At 41.4% G+C, this 17,310-nt stretch overlaps 1 protein-coding gene across 2 annotated transcripts; it reads right to left on the reverse strand.

The window, feature by feature from the left end:
• Positions 1-654: 654 nt before the first annotated feature.
• gpp (DOT1 like histone lysine methyltransferase grappa) lies at positions 655-14,169 on the reverse strand. 2 transcript variants are annotated; one of them, XM_011504325.1, is made up of 12 exons: positions 13,926-14,169; positions 12,190-12,369; positions 11,606-11,932; positions 11,261-11,528; positions 10,275-10,965; positions 9,369-9,837; positions 8,792-8,923; positions 8,066-8,647; positions 6,868-7,397; positions 6,321-6,605; positions 5,707-5,945; positions 655-1,454 (listed from the first exon to the last, which is right to left on the reverse strand). In XM_011504325.1, exons 1-12 carry the CDS (start codon positions 14,001-14,003, stop codon positions 778-780), a joined length of 4,458 nt encoding a protein of 1,485 aa, XP_011502627.1. In that variant the 5' UTR covers positions 14,004-14,169; the 3' UTR covers positions 655-777. The 2 variants fall into 2 exon arrangements, with proteins under 2 accessions (XP_011502627.1, XP_011502626.1); XM_011504324.1 differs by lacking the exons at positions 12,190-12,369; positions 13,926-14,169 and having other exon boundaries at positions 6,868-7,355; positions 11,606-11,825.
• Positions 14,170-17,310: the final 3,141 nt, after the last annotated feature.

The raw sequence follows: 17,310 nt of genomic DNA on the forward strand, positions 1-17,310 counted from the left end.
GAGTGACAAAGTATAAGAATAGCAGAATAATTTACCCTTCCAATGGCACGATCCAGTTTGAGAAGAGTCGCGTTAGCTATTTATAGTTTAACACTCACTCGTGGTTTTGCTTATTTGCTTAAGCGCGCGACCTCTCCGACACGTCGCCGTCTCACTAGGATTTTAAACACTTCGACTTTATTGCGGGGGTGAATGGCTCTTGTGGCGACCGAAAACGTTAAAATCGGTACGTTGAATTCGGTTAATAGTATAATAGTAATTGCAACGGCTCTTCTTCCCGAACTTTTCGTCATTCGCGAATGACAATTTCGAGAAAAGCTTAAGGACGGAGAGTAAAACATACAAAAATACAGAGCAGCTCTCATTTTCAATGAAAAGCTTGGTTGGGATTGGAGATGGAGCCAGCGGTGATTGGGATGGGAGGGTTCCTAGGCCACTCGATAAACAACAAAAGAAAGAAACGAATAAAGCGAAAATAATCAACCCTAACGAAAAATTTGTCCCGTAACGCGATCAAAAAGCATCTGCTCCAAGGCGAATCGTTCCAAGCCAAGAAATCGCTCGCGTCTGCAAATAAAAATGAAAATTATGGACAAGCGAGTCGTAGCGGCTGCGTTCCAAAGTCCAAACATAAAATGGGCGACGGTGGGGACGACGGTGGGGGAGCGGTGCCCCGACTGACCCGGTACCCAAATTAACCGAGGTACATTAAATGATCCAAACTCCGAGGGACAGAAAGAAGCATAAGCTCTAACGAGGGGAGGATCCATCTGTAGGTTAGGACTGCTCGTCGCTTCCGGGCCACTGATGATGATGGTGTTGGTGCTGATGGTGCTGGTGCTGGTGCTGGTGCTGGTGCTGGTGCTGATGGTGCTGGTGCTGGTGGTGATGATGGTGATGCTGGTGTTGGTGCCCGGAGTGGCTGTTCCAGTCCCAATCTTTGCCTTTGGGCCTGAACTTGCTGACGTTGGCGCCGGGCGCGGCCGGCTGTACCGGCTCCCAGTCCCTGTGGAAAAACTTCTTCTTGAAGTGATGCCTCTCGGGATCTGTCTGTCGTTGGTACTTTAACGGCACCGAGGAGCCAGAGGACGATGACGATGAAGACGATGACGAGGAGGACGAGGAGGACGAGGACGAGGATGAGGCTGCGGAGGCGGAGGCGGTGACGGCAACGACGGAGGTGGCGTTGCTCGTTATCAGGTGGCCGTGACCGGCGTTGGTGTTGGCTGGGCGGGGACTGCCTGGGGAGGGGGTACGGGGTGGGCCCAAGGCCTCGTCCGGCGAGGGGACGATGGGCGGCGGTCCCAGGACGGCGCTGTCGGAGCCGAGGCCGCTGTCCGGACTCGTGTTCACGCCCTCGGTTGAACGCCGCCGTTTGTCCAGCTCCGTCGAGGCGAATGCCACGAGCCGATCGAAGCCCGAGCTTATGCGGTCCTGCCAGTCGGCCTCCGCGTCTGCAAATTTCCAAGTCCCCGGTGCGAGGATTGCCAATGTTAGAGAGGGTCGTAATGGGGAAATAGCTTGCGATTCTGCTCAGAAAGTCCAATTGAAAACTGCAAACCCCGCTGTGAATTTGGAGAGGAATCTGGAGTTTTCTCTCTCTTTTTTTCTCTTTATTTTTATCGACGGGTTAGCTGTTACGTTGGCTTTCAGGTTTAATTCCATACAATTGTCTTCATAGTTGAATTGGTCATCAAGGTATCATTGTTGAGGACCGCGTTTTATCGATAATATCTTCTTACGATATGGAAATATTTTTCATAATAATTTAATTTCGAGAAATTTATTGAACTTCGATGTTCTCGTAAAAAAAATAATTTTTTTTTAATGAACTATTGAACACAATGCTAAAGCTCTCTAAGGGATTAATTTATTAAAAATATTGTAAATTTAAAGAGATTAGAACTCTTGTATATTTTTAAGGATGAAATTGAATATTAAATGTAGTAAAAATGATTAATTAATGCTAATAATGTAGTGATGACAAAAGCTTTTTACAATTACATCATAAACTCTCTTCTGATTTTTAGTATAAGCAGTAAACTGTATATCGTGCTTATTATAAATACACATTCTTTTCTACATGAAATTTGTAAAAATGATCTGAGTTGGAGGCTATTTTAGTATTTAATGAATACCATTTGATTGACATTTTGAAAATATTCAAGAACATAGAAAAGTAATATATTGCGGGTAATATATATAATAAATTAATATATATATTAATTATTATTATATTAATTATATTATATATTATATTATAATATAATATTATAAATATTAATATAATAGTAATATATATAATAAAATAATAAAAAAAAAAAAATAATGTAACGATAATAAATATATTCGAAGTTGACTTGATAATGATTAAAGATATATGATATACAAATCGACCCGACTAAAATGTACGCACACGTATGTTTTCATTCGTCGAAATATAAATTTATTATAAACCCTTGAGACTAGTGCAAATATAAAAATTTATCATTGCGTTGATATATTCCAGTATAATAGGAAAATCAAAAAAGAAAAATATGCTTATCAGCCGTTAGTTTTAAGAAAATACATACCGTATAAAATTGTACAACGTTTCCAATAAAATTGAATTTAATCGAGCGTACTCATAAAAAATAATTCAAGACTAAATTAACAAATAGTACACATTTACGTATAATAATCCAATGGTGTTTAATGATAAAATAAATAAGAAATTCAGATACTATGAATTTAAAAAACAAAATCATTAGATTTTAAAAAGTATGTAATATTAATATTGTAACTGTATAATGGAATGAACCAATTTGTTTAAATTACGTACAACTGTAATAGTCGATTAATGACCGTTGAACTATTGAACTATTGAAGGAATTAAACATTGTTTATATATATAAATATCAGTTAATTGGAGGATTTGAATAGTTTTCAATCGAATTTTCTTACCAAGCAGCATATGGATTTGACAATGAATGAGAGCTTGATTACATTAAACGATATTCTCACAAAAATAAGCCATTGCGGAAGAATATTAGAGACATATGCGGGTGTATGCAGATTGAGAAGGATTGAAGTGGTATAAGATTTGATAAAAAATATAAATTTTTTTTTTTAATGCTGAAAGAGATGAAGCAAACAAAAGAGAGTTAAGTAAACAAACAAATAAAATTTAAACGTTTGGTTACCTACGTAAAGTAGAAGATATACAATTGCCATATGCATTGTCTTGGTCTTCTCCTTCCCCTACATAACTAGAAGCTATATTATTTAATTCTGCATGCAAACATGCAACAAGTCACACTCGGTAATACTATAGCCCAAAATTCACAAAATTTTGGCTTATTTTCATGAAAGTATCGAGATACCATGTGAGTTTTGAATCGCCGTAATGTTTAAAAAAAATTAAATAAATAAAAAAATAAAAATGAAACAGTGACTCTAGAGCAGAGCGGGCATCTCTCATTATTTCAAAACGAATAATTTTTGTTTATTTATACCGGTCTGTTTGTATCGATAGTATACGTATTTCCAATAAGTTTCACAAAAATATATAAAGAAAAAAAGGGAAAAAAAGAACATTCCATTAAGTTGATAAAATAGCAAAGGTTATATTTACTCGCTAAAAGAAATAGTTTGTAAGCTTATGAAGATAAATTAAACGGTTATATCAGTTAACGACATGTTTACCACGGAAGTGATTATATATAGTCTTTTTCAATATACATTATCATTATATATCGACTGTTATCGTTTTACCAGAAGACTTTTATCTTGGTCGCGCTGCTTTAAAGCAACTATTTCTTTTAAGCTGTGAATATATGCCGTGGAGAAAAAAAGAAAAAAAAACCTTTATACTATTATAAAACTACGATAAAATAAGCGAAAATTAAACGTGATTTTAAAATGACGAAAGTTGTCCAAGTCTGACCCAAAAGTTGTTCGTCTTGCGGCACAGTTCCTTTTTAACCGATCGAAACTATCCGATCTAAAAAAGCCACTGCGGCTGTTAATTTTCTTCCGTAAAACGAACGCACTCATGATGAACGTTAAACATGATGTGGAGGTGAATTTTCGAATAGCTGCTTGCATTTCAAAAAAAAAATAATTTAAAAAAAATATGAGAAATTTGAATAAACAACCCGTGGCGGGTCAAACTCACCGACGACTACGAAATCAACCCGAGGGCAGCCAAACACTTTTTCCGTATATTCTCCCTCTGTTCTGTGCCCGTTCTCAATCTCTCTTTCTCTATATAAAACAAGCTGCACGGGCTGTGATTGAGATTGAGTATTGTGACAGACAGAGCTAACCAACATACAGCTACAGTGCATCTAACAAATACACTAAACAACAACAAAAATAAAAAATATAAATAAAGATTTCGAGTCCAGCTCCAATAAAAGCAAACAAGAGAAATATAGTGAAATATTAAAAAATTAAACAAAAAAAAAGATAAAAAAGAAAAATCAAAATTAAACAAACAAAAAAAAAAAAACAAACATAAAAAACCATAATCAAACTATTACAAAATAGTAAACCTTCGCATTGAGTGCATAACGTAACTCAAGATGCAAAGATAGTTTAAATAATAAGCGAAATAAAAGTAAAATCATAACGAAAATTAAAAGCAAAAGGTCAGCACACTTTACTCTAATAGTATATTGTTATACATACATGCATGTGCGTACGTGTATGTGTGTTTGCGCTTATATGTCTCTGTCTCTCTGTGTGTGTACAGATATATATATATATATATATATATATATATATGTGTGTGTGTGTGTGTATATATATGTATGAGTATTTGCAGTCATACAACACACATACAAACATTCGTACGCTCACGAACAAACACGCGTTTGTATATATATATATATATTTATTTATTTATTTATATATATATATATATATTTATATATTTATTTATTTATTTATATATATGTACACGCGCGCGTATATGCACAAGTGCAATTTATCGACGTTATTTTGGTCAACAAAAAGATGAATACCAGAATTGAGATGTTTTATTCAGGAAAAAGAGTAGGGAAAAAGAGTTGTCCCATGGCACAATATAAGTATAAAATATCTGTAGAGTGTATAAACTATATTTTAAACTCAAAGAAATATTAGCAACAACTACAAAAATCTACAAAAATTATTTATCTAAAAAATAAAATAGAATGAAATAAAAGAAGAAAAAAATGTATAGATACAAATTTACGTCATTGTCTAATAACATTGTTTCTAATTACAGTAAAAATAATAGCTGTTACGCATATATTCACTCAGGCTTGATAAAACTTACCGTGATTAATAATCATACATAATTAAATAACACAATTGTGTAATACATCATTGGGATAAAAAACCAATAACGGATAGAAAAAGTTTTGTTGTAAAAAAAATAAATATTAGAAAATGCGGGCCTCTAGCTCCCTTTCGCAATACAAACTCTTCAATTTCTCGTAAGGCATACACACGCATACAAGCAAAAGATTGAGAGGCAAAATAGCAATCGACTTAGCAGACCCAGCCTGCTTTACAATAAACGTAAATTTAATAACTACGCCGACTTTTGAGTACGGGCATAAATTATTGTTTTGTTATTCGAAGCCATATCTTCGTTGACTATGTGGAGGTGTGTCTGTAGGTGTTTCGAGTAAGACCGCGTCCGCGCGTGCCTTCCCTCGTGCACGCGCGTCTACGTACCGTTGTCGCCATGCCGTTGCCGCGGATTCGTGAGATGCGGCTCGTCGACCAGCGGCGTCGAGGTGTTGGAATGTGGCTCGATCAGCGGACTCAACGGCGCTCCGCTCGTGCTCACCGTCGACACTATCGCCTCCGTCTTCACGGCCATCGTCGGCTGGCTTTGGGGCGTCACCGCCCTCGTGCTGTTGTTACTTAAGCTCCCACCACCATTCGAGTACCGTGGATACGGCTGAAACCTACTGCATTGGGAAATAGCCCTTTAAGTTGGCGCTCATCGTCCCAAGAAACGCTATTTAAATGCTGACTATCTCGCTAATGGTGAGCAGCCTGCATTAATTATTAAGCATCGACGATAATCGATAATCGGTAATCGAGCATCGAGCATCGCCGCCCTTAATTCAAGCGTTTGTTAAATTCAGACGCGAGATAGCGAAAAGTTTGTCCATGCCATTATTCATAGGATTGGACTAGAAAACTTGGCAGTGTGATGTGATTAAAGGGATAGGGAGGGGAGGGGTTGGATGGTGAATGGATTGAGTGTGTGTGTGGGGGGGGGGCATTCTTTTTAATAAGAAAATATAGTGAAATAAAATATGCTCGCGAGGGAGCAATACCTTCTGCTGCTCGAGGTGTGTTCGCTTTTAATAATCGTGGTAGTGGTATTGCTACCGCTGCCACTGCTGTTTTGGTTGTTGAGCATTCGGGCGTGGAGGGTGGCGGCCAGCCCTTCCAGAGGCACGATTTCGCCGTTCGCCGAGCTCGCCGCGCTCGTCTGGGATGACTGCACGCTGCTCGGTGCGCTGCTGTGGGATTGGCTAATGGACGTCGAGGGATTGTCGGTGAAATACGACTCGTGATAAGGCTTGATATCCGCCCGCGGCAACTGGACCGGAGTATACCTGTGCAACGACGATTACGGTTTTATTGTCACTTTACGTGCAACATCATCGCAAGCCACGATAATACGCCGCTCGGTACTAGCGCAATTTTTTCCTCCCTTCCTTTCTCCCATATTTGCCATTCCCCTCATTAAAAGCTCAAGATTTGTCTAGTTGTTTTAATCTTTAATGTGGCCTTGGATTTTGGCCGAGTGTCGACAACCAATTGCTAAAGGTTGATTGCTAATAGCTTAAGGCGCGCGCGACGTCTGGGCTTGCTCACCTCTGCGCCTGGCCCTGTTGCGGCGTGTAAAGCACCGAGGACCTCGTGGGGGCCACGGTCGAGGGTACGGCCGCTGTCGGCGCCGAGGGTGTCGGCGCGTAACTGGCAACGTGGGCGAGGGTCGCAAGGCCCGTCTCCCCCTCGGCGCTCGCAGGCCGGCTGATGGGCGAGTAGGAGTTGTCGGGCCTGGCCATCACGCTCATGTCCACGGCCGCGTTGATGATCGTCTGATTGGATATCTCGAGGGTCCGTTCGATCTCGCCGCTCACGAGGTCCCCGATCGTTCTCGTGCCTAGGAGGCCGGCGCTGCCATTGCCGACGGGACCGCTGCTGCTGGCGCCTGCGCCTGCTCCCGGCCCGAGGATCCGCGAGCCCTCGAGTCTCGACGAGGACTGCCGCTGGTGCTGTAGGTGCTGCTGGTGCAGGTGAAGCTTCGTGTCGGGGCCCGCGTGCTCCAGAACCGAGGGCTGCGGCGTCGTCAGCCGTTCCTGAGAGAGATGTCGACGCAGAGCCATCTTAGCGGGCGAAACCTTTGAAGCAAATGTTAGCTTTGACTTTTTTACGGGATTCTCAAAGTAACGGCTAAGAACTTTCATGCGATATACAACAGGTTGCGTATGCATATGCAAGTGGAGTTTTGCTTTTACTTTGCCTTCTTGTCCATTACTTTGAAAATCAAATCAACTTCTGGCAGTCCGAGGCTTATCGAATGACAAATTCGAGAACTCCCTTGTGGCGCTAGCCAGTACCTTACCATCCTCGTTTATCTGATCATATTTACCCACTTCTCACCTAACATCATTACGATACTTACTTACGTTCGCATTTATTGACCATTACAGGCTTTATTCTCACCTCCCCACCTCCCCCCAATTATTTTCCCAATTACTTTTGATTTATCTTAATTTATATTGCTTTCGTTTTGGTCTCAACCACTCACTCTCCTACCACATTACGTCACTTGTATTGTAAGACTTTAGCAATATTTTGGCGAAATATGTAAAGCAACGACATATGCAAAAGGACGAATGAGAATCATTAGACCGAGCGTTCGGACTACCTTCAAGTTGTCATCAAAGCGATCGCTGATGAGGGGGGAGAGGAGAGAGGGGGAGAGGGGGCGTGAAGAGGAGGTGAAGGAGGAGGACGAGAGAACGGGGAGAGAAGGGTGTGAGAGAGAGTGAGAGGAGAAACTTACCTGCGTATAATCCGGTGCATTGACATTTTGCAGTTTTGCGTGTCGTTTCCTTTCCGGCTCTCCAGGCGCCAAAGCTCCCTGCACGTGCATCTGTTGTAGCTGCTGTTGCTGCTTACTCCTGTTCTGTTGGTCCTCGTTCAATACACTAGTGATGATACTCTTGAGCCTATCCTCGAAATTGGCGACTCTGGGAGGCTCCTGGACGACCCGATTCGTGGCGTCGCGAATGACGTGCTGCGGTGACACGGTCGTAGGTGTCGCGACGGCGAAGCTCAGCGTAGCTTGAGGCAGCCGCGTCCTCGATCCGTTCGCCGACGGCGCCGTTGCTGTTGTCGTTACGCTCGATCTGCTAGGCAACCGACCGGCTTCTATTTGTCGCCCGGTTTCAAGAATCTTTTGCGCTAGAAGTTCTGGATTCTTTTCTTGAATTTTCCCGACATCTGGTACGTCGGGCCATTCCTGGGATCGCGAACGACCCTCCCTACTCTTGCGCGATCCTCCACTTTTTACTATGTGCGTCAAGTGCGCCTGTTGATGATGATGATGATGATGATGCTGCTGCTGCTGCTGCTGTTGTTGCTGCTGATGATGATGATGCTGTTGGGGTTGCGGCTGCGACTGCTGATGAAGTGATTGTTGTTGTTGTTGTTGTTGTTGTTGCTGCTGCTGCTGTTGCTGGTGGTGATGCTGATGATGCTGTTGGTGATGATGATGATGAAGCTGCTGTTGTTGCTGCTGTTGCACTATAAGCTTGACATTACTCTCTCGATGTTGGTGTTGAAGTTGTTGATTATTGGCTGTCTGCTTTTCTATGTTTGACCTTTCTATTGTATTTAGCTCTTGTTCTAATTTCGATACCTGCAAAATAAAAATCGTTTTGTGTAATTCGACCTATAATTTCATTTTTTTTTTCATTTTTTTATTAGTTACAAATTTTTAATATTTCGAAAAAAATTAATTTAATTTGCAATATGCAAAAGACATTTTGTATATCCATCTTATTTATTTTATCTATCAGTATATGTATATATATATTTTTATTATATAAATCATTGATAGTTATAAAAATTACTCTTTGACAAATGTAAAACATTATGTCTTTATCCGTTATAAAATAAAAAATAATCAAACAAATGTCCGTATTAACGTTTTTAATTATGAAATAAATTATGTATTGTTAGTAGGTTTTTTTCATTAGAATCGATAAAAATGCTTCTTATTTGTATATTTATCCAGGATGACTTATGCTTTTGATATTAATGGATAAATGTTTGAACGAACGCGAGCCAGACAATACACATACTTGCGAATGCAATCTCTTGCGTTGAGCAAGAGTCGCCGATATCTCCTTCAATATGTACTCTTGAGTGAGTGGTTGTGGCGGTGGAGGTGCGACACTCGTTCCTTGTTGATGGAACTTTTCTTGCAGCTCCTGGTGCCTCAGTGTTGCTAATCTATTTTGTTCAGTCTCTATAGCAGACACTTGAGCCTGTAATTTACTTGCCTTGGCCTGCAGCTGCTTATGTCGCAGCACAATTTCCTTGGCCTTGGCTAAGAGATCACCTGGTGACGTAGCGTTGATACCTAACTCTGTCATCCTCGCTTTCAGCAAAGCTACGCTGTCGTCGATCAACACTTTAATTTGCTTTTCTAATTGAGCAGCCCTTGACTGTAATTTCGAGTTTCTTTCACGCTCTTTTGCTATATCGGCATTTACAGATATCTTATATGCCGGAGTTTTCATTGAATCTAACATTGCCATAAATTGATCCCTAAAATGAAAAATATGACCTCGTTAATATAATAATAATAATAATAATAAGAAGAAGAAGAATTAATTGGTAAGAGAGATAATTTTAACTTTTGCTCAAATTAATTGCTTGGCAATTGAAATAAACAGAAATTATTAACGTACATTTTTCTGGTAATAATTAAAACATAAACATTGCCTACATAATATAAGCATTCAAGTCATACGATTGCTTACAAATCATTTGATTAAGTTAAAAGAATCTTTTACGAGCATTGCTCCATTGGACATTACCATGTTCTTACAAACTTTTACAATTTTTTTGCGTAATAAAATGTACCTTTGACGAAACATTCGGTCATCCTTCAGGAAAGAACAGACCAATGAAAATGGACAAAGGCGTAGGAGAGCAAAAAATGTGAAAATTCTGAGAGACAGGAAAGATTCTCTCCACCTTACCTATATAAATCTAAAAGTATTTGCAGCGCATATGGTGTATCGGCAGGTGCGGCGGGTATGCTCAGCTCCTCGTGTACGGATGCAGCGTTCGGCTGTAGCGTAAGCGATAACGACGATAACTGTTGATCGACGGTTCCGGGCGCCGGTGGTGGTTTCTTGCCCATCGCCTGGGGCGAAGTGCTCAGCAGTGTTTGACTGTGCAATAAATCCAGACCCGATATATTGATAGTCTTCTTGGGCTTCGCCTTCTTGATGCCTCGACCCCGCTGTCTGCCCCTAGTCGCCGGCCGTGAGGTACCACTTGCAGCCTTCCGACTCAATTTCCGTCGCATCTTGGGCTGTCGACGCGTCTTCACCAAATGCTCCTCATCCGCGTCCGAATCACTATTCGTATTCTGTTGCTCCGAATTATTGGGACTATTGTCCAATTGCCGCGACAAGTCTCGCTTCGCGCGTTCACCTCGCTCGCTTCTGCTCGACATCCTATTGTTATTGCTGGCAGTGTTATTTATCACAGAATCTGAATTATCATTATCCGGTGCTCCCTGCTTGTTGTTTTTCAGTCGGTTGAAGTAACGCTCGAGCTTTGTCCGGTCTATCACATGCAGGTAGTAGGACACGGGCTTCCCAGTCCACGAGACGGAACCCTTTAATGGTGACATCTCGGAGACGTGCATTATCGTGCCAATATCTACGTAAACGTAAAACTAGGTGAATATGCCGAACTAAAGCAGTGCGTACGTTATAAATACAATTTTTTGAAAAATTTATTATTTATACGTTCACATGTAATTCAATTGCGAGTTAAGTAAGGTTTCGATAAGTTTAAGGAGGAAATCTTGATCTTGACACGTTATCGAAATCTACTGTGAGAAATGGTTTATTGTATTCAATGTCAAATTGAATACCAAAGATTATTGCGATTTAATAAATTTATACGCTAAATTGTACTACGTAGCACGAAATAACTCTAAATCGATACTTACCACTAAGATTTCTATCAGTTATCCTAAAATTTAAAGGGCAAAAAGATTTCGATGATACGATGCGCGCACCGTCTCTCAAATCTGCAAAACGCTCCTTTAATTGGTGATCTACTGTAGGCCCGAATGCAAAATTATTGACAAATACTATTGTGGCTCCTGTAATACTTTCTCTATGTTCATCGGCAAGGAAGTCGCCTTTGATTAAACGATACTCTCCACATCGTTTTCCATACCAATTTAACCACTTTCTAAAATTCACTTCCATACTCTAAAATGCAAACAATCACTTTTAATATATGAAAATTTTTTACCTTCGTGCAGTTTAACTTGTCACAGTTAATTTACCTCCGCATATTTTGAAGGTACATCAGCCCTTTCAACGCCCAGGCAAATCTTACAGAAAGTAGCAGCAGCCATTTGAAGAACTACCTGGCCAACGCCAGAACCTAAGTCTACAAAAACATCATCTTCAGTTACATCTATCTGATCGATCATCTGACAAACTAATTCATAACTCGTTTCTCCATAAACTTCGGGTGAAAAAGGTTCGTATTGATTTAGCTTGTCAGGTTCAACGACAGCCTGATTGTACGTTTGCTGCAGTATATGTCGCAACAGTCCTCTACTTGGCCTTTTATTTAGTCTCTGAGATGGTAAGCTCGTGCCTTTTTCCTAAATTATACAAAGTTCAATTTTTCATTTCATCAAGACTTAGGATCATTAATTCTCATTAAAGAGTCTAACAATGCTTTTAATAAATGAAGAACATTAAATTTGAAATAATTTAGTAATATTTATAATAAAATTTGTTGAATTTACTAAATGAATATCTTCTTATGGTACTAGCATTTTCATACTATAAACTTTAAACTTTGAAATCTAAGACCTTAAAAAATCATAAAAAAAAAAGATAACAAGTGCTTATTTACCAATTGGACTAAACTGTCAATAGCTCTATTAAACCTATCACACAGGTTTTTCATACTCTCGTAATCCCGTGTGTCATAATTGCAGAGAATGTTATTCTCTAATGGTAGTTTGAGGTCTGGTAGGTCTTCGCAGACCCACCTCATGGTTTCCACTACATCCAGAGCTCCATCGTGTCGATCCTTGAAAATATAGGACATTAAGTAAAACTCAAGCGGTGGCCAAAGAAATTTTAATGTAATGAAAATTTTATTTTATCTTAATGAATAATTTTATCGATCGTTGGAATTAATAAATTAATAAAATATAAGATAATAATAATATTATTATTACTATTATTTATTATAACTATTAAATTCAACAGAAGTATATAGTATGATAGGAAAGCTGGCAAATTATTGACAAGTAAACAAAATGTTTTTTAATGAAATTAATATATTGAGTTAATTAGTTTATTGCATTATTAGAATAAAAGAAGATAAATTTTAGGAACTTTACAAAACTGTTAGGAAAATTATGAAAAAACTTTATAAAAAATTGTGTCTGCTCATTATCGTACCCGTGAATTTAGAATTTTTGAAAATAAATTTAATAGTAAACAAGACACTGACCATTATAATACATAACGATAAAAAGGCATGAGGAAGAAGGAAAGGGGAGCCGGAGGGAGTGAGAGATTATATATCGAGATGGCATTGAAGAAGAAAATGTGGTAATTCACGATTGAAAAATGGGGAGATAAAGTTTCGTCGTTGGTTGTAGTTGTCTAATGAATGGCTATCAAAAAAGTAAAAAAAAAAAATGGAAGGAAAAAGGAAGGAAGGATAGAGGTTATTATAAAAGCGGAGGGAATGGCCACGCGTTCAACCTCGGCGCTCACGCGGTACGACGAGCCGATAGACAGTGGCTGCGAAAACGAAACAGCACGACATACACAGAGCAGCTACTCAGTGGCACTCTCTCGCTCTCTCTCTCTCTCTCTCACTCTGTCGCGCGCGCAATCTCTCGCAATCTCTTCTCCAACACTACTCTACCGTCCACGACGCAGCCTCGACATCACACAACGAAGTCACCTAAAAGGCGCGAGCACCACTACCTAGTCCCCGTACCGACTGGAGAACTCGACGTGAACGTTTTTTTACTTGTATAATGGCACTTCTATCCTTATTAGCTCTTGTCGACGTCAGGCGCTCGTCGATTTCTTAAACAGTCCCTTTAAAAACAGCCAGAAGACGAGATAACCAAGGTCCCATCCCAAAAAATTTCCTCCTCATCAAAATATCCTCTCCACCCACCAAGTAATTTTTTGCCCAGGCTAATTATATAATTGCCGCCTAAATTATCATTTAACCGATATTTCACGATACTCCGCCTCGACGAGTGGTCAATCAATGTTTACAAAGCTCGAATCTTGTTTACAAGGCCTCTGAATACCTAGAACACACGAATCATCGCCCCGATAACCCAATCCAAAATTCAATGATAAATAACCCATTATTGGCGAAAACACGGCCCCTTGGATTTAAAGGCTAAACATAACCTCGTCGAGAGCTTATCAGAAGTGGAAGCAAGAAACAAGTCGTCGAATTTCCCGTAGTCACTCGACCAAGTTTCGACGGCATGGAAATTAAATGTCGGGGATGTGGAATAGGGCATCGAAAGATGCATGTGCGCTTGTGCGTATGTGTGCGCGTATGCCTAAGATGGGGGAAGGGGGAACAAAAACAAGAAGGCTCACGTTTCCAGAGCCGGAGGTGAGCGGCCACTGGTAGACGATGGGATCGGCTCCGGCCGGGGAATGCAGTCGCAGCTCCATGACGATGCGGTGCTGCTGCTGATCGCCACCTCCGCCACAGGGGAAATCTCGCCACCTCGCCGATGTCGAACTCCTCTGCAGCTCCACAGTCGACGTCGTATCTCGCCACCGCGAGCTACCGCCGTCTACTGTCTCTGTCTTTCTTTTACAGCTGCTGCCGTTGCCTGTTTATTGCCCGCCCGCCCGCCCGCCACCACAGCCCGCCTCCGTGCGTGCGTGCGTGCGTGCGTGCGTGCGTGCGTGCGTGCGCGCGTCTACTGCTTGCCGTCCGTGCGCTGTACGTGTGACGTAACGACGGCACGGAGCGAAGGCGCTCGTGTGTTTGATGCTTGTGTACGCGCCCTGCACTCGCTAGGAGAGAGAGAGAGAGAGGAGACCAAAGCCCCTGGTGCACGCACTACTTACACTATAATACGTAGCGCGCGCGCACGCGCCCCCTCATTCTCTCTCTCTCTCTCTCTTTTTGATTACACGAGGAGAACTATCGGAGAGACGCTGGGATGTATACTCTCCTTCTTATTTTTCTGTTACTCTCTATTTCTCACTCTCTCTCTCTCTCTCTCTCACACACACACACCAGCCACGCACCTTCCCTCCCCCACCAGCCTCTCTCGTTCGTTCGAACTCTATCGCTCTCGTTCTCTCTCTCTTTTTTCTCCAGTCAAGAGAGGGAGAGCAATACGTAGGGAGGAGAGTAGAACGCACTAGGACAGCGCCGCCGCGTAGACGAGGCCGAAGCTCGTCGCTGCAGCGGAGCCCGCCCGTCTTCTCGACCGAGGCACTTTCGCGCGCATCAAGACACAACACTACGTTCCTATATAATATAACTGACCCTGCACGTATTATGCATGCATTTATGTATGCTCCTACGTGCATGCGTACGTGTCCATGTGTACGTGCGTTTATGTACGTATCACTGCACACGCGTGCACATTATGTATATAAATATACATATGCATGTAGAGAACGTGTGTGCGCGGCTGCGACAAGCCTATATTTTGCTTTGGCCCGTTTCGAATAGAGCAATAGGGTTAACCGAGTGCGCGAGTGCGAAGAAGGACAGAGACAAGATAAATAGATATGGACGACCTCTTCAGCGCGAAGTCGGCCATGCACTTTTACTTCTCGTCCATGGGGGCGGCTCAGGTGTATTATTACTATCGAGTGGTTGAACGCCACTCAGTCTATATCGCACTGTAGTTGTATGAAAAAAAAGTCACTAGCGGAGCACGTGAATTCGCGTGTCGTTCGTAGCGCGCACTTATTATTATACACGAGCCACGCAGTGCACCACCTCTTTCATTTATTTTTCTTTTACCTCCTCCTCCTCTACGTTTCCTTTTCTTCTTCTTCTCCTCTTTTACACCGCGTTGCTCTCACGGGACGCACGGGGACGCGTCGTTTTCGTAGTCCTCGGCTACGGGGAGTATTCGTTGGCTGGTTAATTCGGAGCGGCGCGATCTCGTTGCTCGATACGCACGCGGACGGCACAACCGAAATCGACCACCACTACCATCGTCATCATCGCCACTACCGCGATCACCACGATCACCACTACCACCACTACGACGACGACGACGACGACGACGACGACGACGACGACGACGGCGACGGCGACGACGACGGCGACGACGACGACGCGCTGTGCTGCGCTGCTGACGGCTCGTCAACGCTCTTCTCTCTCTTTCTCGCAGCCAGCAGCAGCACAGCAGCAGTGGCACACGACGGGCAGAGCGACGCAGGCGCGCACGCGCGCCCGCACACGTACACGGGGCGGAAAGACCGCGCGCGCGACTTTTTCCCTGTGTGCGCGCGATTGGCAGTGGTGGCAGCAACGGCGACGGAGTGGGGAGGGAGATGACGACATCAAAACATGGCGTCACATTCTCGTGCTGCGTGAATCTTCGGAAGTCGCTCCTTCCTCGTTCAACCAACCCGATTCGCCGCCAGTAGTCACTCTTTCTCTATCTCCACGACCACCTTCTCCCTCACCTCCATCCCATCAATTTCAATGCAATTCTGTGTGTTGCCAATGTTTTATATCGGTATGTGTGCATTGTGTGTACGTCAATGCGCGCGCGCGCGTATTATGCGATCGGAATATACAGAGCCGAGTGTACCTGTACCGTGGCGGTGTTGCCGGATTTTAGAGCTAAGCGCCTTTCCGAGCTGCATGTGTATTAATATTATTGTCAATGATGGCAGCTCGCGATCTACACACGTGTTACATTCTTTTTACATTTTATTCCTATCATCTTTACACTATTATTATTGGCAATATTAACAATGTATTAGTAGTGCGATATTCGAATAACTGTTAATCCATTGCTAGCTAATTTCTATAATCTCTATCTATGCTATAAAGCCTGTCTGTCATGTATAATAGTGCAGCTCAATAAGCAACGAACATTTAAATGGCCAATACCTTTTACGCAATTCATTGCAAGTTAATTAATTTTGTATATGAATATTGCCGTTACATTAAGTATTTTCGACTTTTCAAAAAGCTGACTTTTCTAAAATGCATTACACTTTATGGATATTAATTTTCGCTATTACATTAATTGTGAATATATTCGTTATACATGCATTATGTATTATGGCCAATTATCGATATAACAAGCCTATTAATTTGAAATAATTATTTAAGCCCATTATACTACAAAAATAATGAGCACATGGATAGGTATAAATGTTAATGTATGGTAATCCAAGGTAAACTACAGTTTCCTACGTCATTAATAAGTTTGCATTTTTACACGCATAGTAAAAGTGTAAATATTTAATCGTTAATGATTTGCTGAAAAAACTTATCGGTATTTAATATCGTACGTGATATAAAAATGATCGGTCATTATTAATATACCATTTTCCTATAAAGAGCCACCCATGGGCGCGCAAGCGATCGTAAACTATAAACATCATTCGTCGCTCGTTGAAAATAGAAAGAAAAAGAATTTTGTCGTTTGAAAAATCATGGACCATTGAATATTACCCACCGTAATTGTAATTATTATTTTAACCCTTTTAGGTGGTGCACTCGCATCAAGTGAATACCTGCAGCTGCACACCCGTCAAGGGCAGATGCTAAGCAATGCTAAGCAACACATGGTGTCAATTTAAAATTTGCTCTTTTGTCAAGCGATTATTGTCGCTTGTGCTGGTATTTAAATACCTGTTACTGTTTTAATTTCCTATTTTATTCATCATGATTGGTATCCTAACAATATATATATATATATATATATATATATATATATATGTTCATCATTAGGTGTGCATCGTACGTTTTAATATCGATACGATT

The sequence above is a fragment of the Ceratosolen solmsi genome, unplaced genomic scaffold (genome assembly GCF_000503995.2).
Source record: "Ceratosolen solmsi marchali unplaced genomic scaffold, CerSol_1.0 scaffold25, whole genome shotgun sequence".
Classification (NCBI taxonomy): Eukaryota; Metazoa; Arthropoda; class Insecta; order Hymenoptera; family Agaonidae; genus Ceratosolen; species Ceratosolen solmsi.

Coding starts and splice junctions, on each gene's coding strand:
- gpp (XM_011504325.1), bottom strand. CDS start 14,003: ATGGAGCTGCGACTGCATTCCCCGGCCGGAGCCGATCCCATCGTCTAC. Junction 10,966..11,260: donor AACTGATAGAAATCTTAGTG/GTAAGTATCGAT, acceptor ACGTTTACGTAG/ATATTGGCACGATAATGCAC. Junction 8,924..9,368: donor GCAAGAGATTGCATTCGCAA/GTATGTGTATTG, acceptor TTTATTTTGCAG/GTATCGAAATTAGAACAAGA.